Source organism: Theobroma umbraticum, unplaced genomic scaffold (assembly GCF_002168275.2).
Source record: "Theobroma umbraticum cultivar Fairchild unplaced genomic scaffold, ASM216827v3 scaffold_44.0, whole genome shotgun sequence".
NCBI lineage: Eukaryota > Viridiplantae > Streptophyta > Magnoliopsida > Malvales > Malvaceae > Theobroma > Theobroma umbraticum.
The window spans coordinates 1,086,298-1,094,172 of NW_018397255.1; the positions used below are offsets into that span (position 1 = coordinate 1,086,298).

Here is a 7,875-nt window from a genome sequence, read left to right on the forward strand (position 1 = left end):
GGTTAAATCTGAGGTTCTGAAGGAAGGATCCTTCACGATCGATCGCCTGGACGTTACTGAAGTGAATTGGAATGCGTACCAGAATGAATTTGACCTGTCTGATGCATTCAAGGATGGTGGCTACAATGTTGCAAAGTGCATGAGGGCTGTGGCTGAGCCACTGCTTGCCAGCCACTTTGGTGAAGCGATCATCGATGAGGTGTTCCTGAGGTACAGAGATATCGTTGCTGATCGCATGTCCAAGGAGAAGACTGAGTTTGTCAATGTGATTATTTCCCTTATAAAAGGATAATCATCTGAATTTCTTTATATCAATCATCCGTGGCTGCCTGAAAAACCCTTGTTCTGATGATAAAATGATGGCCTATATTGTAATTCAAGGTTAAACTATTTCTTTGATCTTCTAGTTGTATCAGGGTAAAACTATTTCCTTGATCTCTTAGATGTTTCAGGGTAAAAGTATTCCTTGTATTGTATTCGTGGCATCTTTATTTATGAATTCATAAATAATAAATATCAATCCTTAATTTCCAGGGGGCCAATTCCTACTTCCGTATTAATTTTGTTAGTCTATGATCAAGCCCCCGGTAATAATCGCTGAGAAAGATCAGTTTGAGGACCGTAGCACAATTTTCATATCAGCTGCCCTTGATACTGCTATAAATCATTGATTTCATGAAAAAGTCTGTCATTATATATGCCAGTTGGTACATATAGTCTCTTCTATTTAAATCCTGACAACTAATCATGTTTTTAAGCATAACAACTTGCTTATTAATTTTTGGTTGAAAACGATGGGAACAATGCTAGCTACATTAATACCCCAATTACTAAATAGAAGTCTGTTCGTGGGGGTGTAGTCTATAATAAGTTGTGGTACAAATTATATTTCTACCTAAATTAACATGTATTGGTAGTGGTTGGTTCTCTATGATCTATAGACTTGTAGTTATCAATTCATGAGAAACCATAAATTTTTTTGAGAAAACCAAAATCTTTTCGTAGACCTCAGGTACCAATACAAGAAAGCTCCTAGCTAAAAGAGAAGAAGGTGAACAACAGCGCTTGATCAACAGGTTCAACAGAGCTAACTCAATTATATAACATAGATGATGGAGTTTTAACTAAAACATGTGAAGTTTGCTGTCTACTTCTTTGTCATTGAATCGACGATAGTAACCAAATTGAAATCGTTGGAAGCCAGATGCTCTGCCTCGTGTTGCTAACCTTGCGAATAACCTATCAATTATAGCATCTCCGAAATGACTGGCTAGCAACTGTTCTGAAATAGCTCTTACACAATTTGCAAGCTCTTGCTCCGTTTCATACTTGTCCAACACAAGATCATTGTCGCTAACGTCGTCTTCAAAATCCAAATCATGGCCCCTGCATTATTGAGAGATCTGACCAAGCATGGGTCTTAAACATGTAATTTATCTGGTTCCGATTAATTCTTAATCTCCTCCACAACTCCTTTTTCTTTTAATGGCTTCTCCTTCACAATTTTGGAACAATATGCGTTGTCCAACACAAAATCCTTTTTATTTCTAAAATTTGTTTGACTGTATCTTCTAGGATTCTCTTTGTCTTCAAGAACACTTTTTTCTCAAAGAATTATAGCCAACCAAGGGGGAAAAAATACAACAAATCAAGTCTAAAGCAGGTAAAAGAAAAATGAAGACATTAGAAACGAATAATGTTCTAAATGTTAAAGAAAGGAGGAGACTTGTAAGCTAGAATTATTGGCACAGCTGATTTCTTTATCTCCCTTATTCATGCAAACAGCACTTGCTACAGCGATTGCTTCGCCAACATCCATTACGCAGCGCTCCCAATGGAATCTCCTGGCTCTTCGCGTATTTAAAGAATTGAAACTTATTATTGGCACGCAGTAGAGAACAATACATCAGAAATCAAGGACTTTTACAGGTTTGCTAGATATTTTTGTGCCCGTATACGTGTCTGGAAGCAAGAACAAGGGAGAAACTCTATCCTTGGAACATCTCTATTTTTGTGGTGGATTCGTATGCAACTTATGCAGAAATGATGTTGCAAGCATGCCAGTTATTGTAATACTACATCATTTCTCTGGGATAATTTAACTGATTTCACCCGTTTGATTGATATTAAGCTGCACCTGGGAGTACAGAGGAATCTCTGCATTTCACCAAAGATGATGGGGGTAGGGTCGACCGATGAATGATTCATCTACCCCACAACCATGTTTATCATGTTTGCTAAATGAAATTGACGTCAGAGAATTGAGAAGGGCAGAGCGAGGACAAGATTTCAATAGGTGTGAACTCATGACGGAGGGTAGTATATTTATGGTTCACCTGTTTGATTAGGAACACCCTTTTGGTCTTTGGCGATATCTACGTTTGTCTTTTTCTCTATCTGATAGAGTTTGTCTAGATGTCCTTTTTTGTTGTAGGGCCTTTGTCCAGAACGCACTTTTGTTTTCGGAGCTATTCCCGCCGAGGCTGCTGTCACAAGCAGCTGCGACTCTTATAATTTTTCAGAATAGGTTTTTTTTAAAATTTGCTTCCATATTAAAAAGAGTCTCTTACTTTAAAGTTTAAGACTCTTCATGACATCTTAGTTTTTATCATTAATAAAATTTCTTTTTTTTTAAAAAAAAAGTCTATTATGGACTATGGAGGGCTGTGTTTTCTAAATTTATTTATTTATTATATATATTTTAATTACTTTCTTAAAATAATTTTTTATTTAATAAATATTTTTATTCTTCCAACTTGATGAAATTGGAGTCATGAAAACAAAATTTAAGTAATTAAGTTTATAAATCACGATTTATATTGTCAATTCAAAAAATATATTTATTAAATAATAAAAAATTTATTTTTTAAAATATAAAAAATTATTTTTTTATTAATATACACAAAGGGTGAAAATTAAATTAAATATAATTTTTTTTAACGGTTAAATGTCTTTTTTTATTTAACTCTCTAAAAATGCTCTAGATTTGCCATGGGCGTGATAAGCCGGAGGGACGAGGGCTAGTAGGTGGCCCCAGGCCCCAAAATTGAAAAATTTATAATTTTGTTTTTATTTTATTTTAAAATTTTATAATTTTACTCTTATTTTGTAAAACATTTTATAATTTCATTCCTTCAAATATTAAATTTTTTATGTATACCTCTCAAAGTTTTAAAATTTTATGATTTCATCTTTATTTTGTTTTAAAATTTTACTTTTATTTTTCAAAAAAATTTATAATTTCAGTCCTCCAATTATTAAATTTTTTATTTTTACCTCTCAAAGTTTTAAAAATTTATAATTTCATCTTTATTTTATTTTAAAATTTTACTTTTATTTTTTAAAAAATTTATAATTTCACTCCTCCAAATATTAAATTTTTTATTTTCATCCGTCAAACTTGAAATCTTGACCTGACTCCACCAATGGGGGTGGTATGTATTTTTTTGATAGAGGAATTGGGATGAAAAACCCATTGTAAACTTGATGATGAACATCTTAATGTCCAATCATGCGTACCAAGGAAGGTGATCATTTGAATCAACTTTTACCTCTGTTTTGTACAAATTCCTCTTTTTTTCTTTTAAGGTGAACTATAATTTTGTAAAATTTTTCAACATAAAAAAATATGAAATAAATGAGACTAGACAGAGAAAGAAACAAGGTGAGAGACACAAGCCGCAGTGGGTGAGACCAGAGAGAGAAGAAGGGAGAAACCCAATGGGCCATGATGTTGGATTGCGGAATCGAAAAACCAAAATGGTCAAGGTAAAATCTCATTTATTGATCTAAACATGACGCAGCGGCTGACAGCAATGGAAGGGAGGACAATGGCAATCAGAGCAATGACACAATGACTGTTGTTGAATGACATGATGATAAAGAACCAAGTTCTGTTGTTACAAGAAACAGGGCTAACAGAGAGCTTCTGTTTCATAGTTCAGACTCATCCGACATTTTTCATTACTAGTCATTCAATATATACAATGAGTCATTAAAAGCATAAACAAGAGATTACACTTGTTAAAACTATCTAAACCAGCATTACATCAGATTAACAGTCTCACATGCAGAATGGCACGTAGTTGATACAAGGTCTGCATGTTAGATAGAAAAGTAGCCACACGTCAAAGGTCAACAAAAGCATAAAGTCAGCAAGCATTACACACAACAATGACGCCATTTACCGTCTGCCTTCTTTAATGCAATTCCCCATCTTCTCCCATCTGCATGCATATATATAAATATATAAATAAATGATTGTCAGGTACGAGTGATAAGATGAAATTAATTTCTATCAAATCATAATCGAGACAGTTCCAGTGCGAGTATTCAGTTTATCACTATTGCAAGGAATCTCTTTTTGCATTTGGAAATTGAGGGAGGGTGACGTAAAATACCTCTAAGTTCATCGTTTTCAGAGGAGATGACAAATATGGATTCAAAAACCCCAAGAAAGGAGAGGACAATGACAGCGCTTTACACAGTTTTTCTATTTTTGGTTGGATAAAGCTGGTAGCCTCGTAGCTAGCCACAGTCGACTGTTGCAACACGGATCTTTCCTTTAATTGGTGGAAATGGAAGATTTAATTCATCCAAAAAATGTTGAAAAGGAATAAAATGTTAGTAATAAATAATCATGACCCATCGACCTGGTGACCTGAGGCAAATAACATCTATAAATAGGGCATGTAACATCTCATCGGGCACACAAATTTACCATCAATTATCCAGCTTGAGAGGCAGTAAAAGAGAGACAGAGATCAAGATGGAAGTGATTCAAGTGCTTCACATGAAAGGAGGAGTTGGAGAAACCAGTTATGCAAACTCTCCAGATATATTTACCAGCTTAAATCACAATATCAGTTTGTTAATATCAGTATACCCAAATATCTTTTGATCTTCACAATATAGATAGGCAGGTTTGTTGACATATTCATTTTTGGGAAAAAATATCATATTTGTCAAAAACTTTTCTAAGATATTTTGGCTTGAACTTTGGACAGCAAAAGGTGCTACCCATGACGAAGCCAATCACAGAGGAATCCATGACCGAGCTCTATTGCAGCACCTACCCTGCAGGCATAGCCATCGCAGACTTGGGTTGTTCTTCACGACCAAACGCCTTCTTTGTGGTATCTGAATTTATCAAACTGGTGGACAGTATTCGCCAAAAGCTAGGCCAAAAATCACCCGAGTATCAAGTGTTTTTGAATGACTTTCCAGGTAATGACTTCAACACGATTTTCAGGTCCTTACCCAGCTTCCAGAACAAACTGAAGAAACAACTTGGAGATGGCAGCAGGCCATGTTTTTTCACCGGTGTCCCTGGTTCTTTCTATGACAGGCTTTTCAGAAACAATAGTCTGCATTTCGTACACTCTTCCTATAGTCTTCACTGGCTCTCTCATGTTTAGTATCAGCAAATTTCTGAAATTATTAATGAAAAATATAGTAGCAGCAATTATATATAAGAATGAAGTTTGTAATTTATGAGTGAACTATTATATTCCATTCAGGTTCCTGGAGGGCTGGAAAGTAAAAAAGGCAACATTTACATGGCTAGCACAAGCCCGCCAGATGTGCTTAAGGAATATTATGAGCAATTCCAGCAAGATTTTTTTGTTGTTTTTAAAGTGTAGATCGGAGGAACTGGTGGATGGAGGGCGTATGGTTTTGACACTTTTAGGGAGAAGAAGCGATGATCCTTCAAGCAAAGAGTGTTGTTACATTTGGGAGCTCTTGGCCATGGCTCTCAACGATATGGTCTTTGAGGTACAGAGTTACATGGACATAAACCCTACTCAAGTAGGAAGCGTCCTATTCCTTTATATATAACTGAAAAACTAAATGAAAAGGGTAAAATATCTCAATTTTTAAATTTTAATAGAAATTTTAAATATATTTAATAATTTTAAAAATAGACATTTCGTTTTAAAAAAATATTAAAGGTGTTAGACAATTGTTAATATTTCTGTTAGTTTGATGACGTGATAATATTAAAAAAAATTATTTTTTTTATTTTAAAAATTATTATTATATAATTAAAAAAAAAAAAAGAAAACCAGGGACTCATAGAAGAAGAGAAGTTGATCTCCTTCAACATACCTAAATACACGCCATCTCCAGCTGAGGTTAAATCTGAGGTTCTGAAGGAAAGATCCTTCACGGTCCATCGTTTGGAGGTTAATTATTGAAGTTAATTGGAATGCATGTCAGAATGAACCTGAGCTGTCTGATGCATTCAAGGATGGTGGCTACAGTGTTGCAAAGTGCATGAGGGCTGTGGCTGAGCCATTACTTGCCAGCCACTTTGGTGAAGCAATCATTGATGAGGTGTTCCGGAGGTACAGAGATATCGTTGCTGATCGCATGTCCAAGGAGAAGCCTGAGTTTGTCAACGTGACTATTTCCCTTATAAAAGGATAATCATCTAAATTTCTTTAGATCAATTATCGGTGGCTTCCCTGAAAAACCCTTGTTCTGATGATAAAGTGGTGGGCTATATATGTTACGCAGTTGTGATTAAAGGTTAAACTATTTCTTTGATGTTTTAGATGTTTCAGGGTAAGACCATTTCTTGTATTGTACTCTTATGCATCTTTATGCACGAATAAACAGATAACAAATATCTATCTTTAATTTCCAGGAGGCTAATTTCTATTTCCCTTTTAATTTTATTTTGGTTGTCAATGATCAAACCCCCGAATTGAAATTCAGGGATCACATCTAGGCTTAGTTCATGGGGAATTGGAATTCAGAAGATTCCAGCAGGGATCACATCTCTTGCACTCGCAAATTTTCCAAGTCTATATGGAAAAGCATTTTGCAACTTTCTCTCCTTCGAAAGGAACCTGGGGACTGGTGTTAAAACATTGAAGATATTCAATAACTTTTTCAGAGAAAATATGAATCAGTTGAAAGAGCAAAATATAATCGAATAGCTTCATATTTTCATATTCTCGATTTCAGCATTTTAAGCTTGAATACAGAAGAGAGAGCAAAACGCATTTCTGCCAAAGACGAAGGCAGCCAATGAAAAAAAGAGGGAACAAGGTGACACGGAGCACAACAACAGCTGGCACCTAGTACCTGACAGCCATTTGTGTAACAACATGTGTTCACTACGCTGTGCATAAAACAAATGGAAATAACAGAAACATGAAAGCTGCATTAGAATAGCAAAACGGTGTCGGATAAGATGCTCTTAAATGAGTCACGTGAAGCAGCAGCGCGTGATTTCCTTATCTACCTTTTATACGAGCATTTGGCGCGAACCTCTCCACTATTGTTCCAGCGCTTGAACGCCCATAGGCAGAACTCAAATTTCAACGACGGGTCAACAGAATTCACTTGAGCTGCTTCAAACCTTCAAGGCGAATCACTTTTATCCTCTCTCTTTTGTTTAACTTGGTCTGCTTACATTTTTCATATCGGGAGAGCTAGGAATTCTTGCAGGACGTTCTAGCAGAACCCCTTCTCATGATTCTGTGCTCAATCACCTTGTGGATGATGTTCAGTTAAAGATCAAAAGTTTGCCTGCTGTTGCTGATAAGCCACATAACCAGAGATTATTTGAAATCTGGGGTCTCACTTTTCAGTGTTAATTCCCTGTGTTGTATTTGCTTGAACGCTGATACTGTTTTCTCCTTGTAATTTTTTTTTCCTTAACCAAAAACAAGATTTTTTTATATATATGTCACTGAATAATACACTGATGGGGCGTAGCTTTAAGCTGCTCGTTAAGTCTTTGCACCTGAAATGGCCGCTTGGCAATTTAGACGTTTGCCAATACATACATAAATAAATAAAAGCATAACAAATACAACCATGATGCATCTTTCAAAGCTGTTCGAGAGATGAAGACTTGTTTTC

The 7,875-nt window shown here is 35.4% G+C and overlaps 2 protein-coding genes across 2 annotated transcripts in view; both read left to right on the forward strand.

Annotated features, from left to right (window-relative positions):
• The window catches only part of LOC110408992 (S-adenosyl-methionine 4-1-methyl-2-pyrrolidinyl-3-oxobutanic acid methyltransferase-like), a 2,135-nt gene extending 1,593 nt beyond the window's left edge, over nucleotides 1-542 (forward strand). The window contains exon 4 of the mRNA XM_021418183.1: nucleotides 1-542. This exon is cut by the window's left edge and continues 65 nt beyond it. Coding sequence (XP_021273858.1) covers nucleotides 1-292 — 292 coding nt within the window. The 3' untranslated portion in view covers nucleotides 293-542.
• A 4,211-nt stretch (nucleotides 543-4,753) lies between these two features.
• Nucleotides 4,754-6,513, forward strand: LOC110408993 (S-adenosyl-methionine 4-1-methyl-2-pyrrolidinyl-3-oxobutanic acid methyltransferase-like). Its single transcript, XM_021418185.2, is given in 6 exon segments — nucleotides 4,754-4,879; nucleotides 5,007-5,411; nucleotides 5,520-5,618; nucleotides 5,620-5,775; nucleotides 6,069-6,191; nucleotides 6,193-6,513. Coding segments are annotated over 6 exon segments (1,131 nt in total). The 5' UTR covers nucleotides 4,754-4,768; the 3' UTR covers nucleotides 6,430-6,513.
• The last annotated feature ends 1,362 nt before the right edge of the window (nucleotides 6,514-7,875 follow it).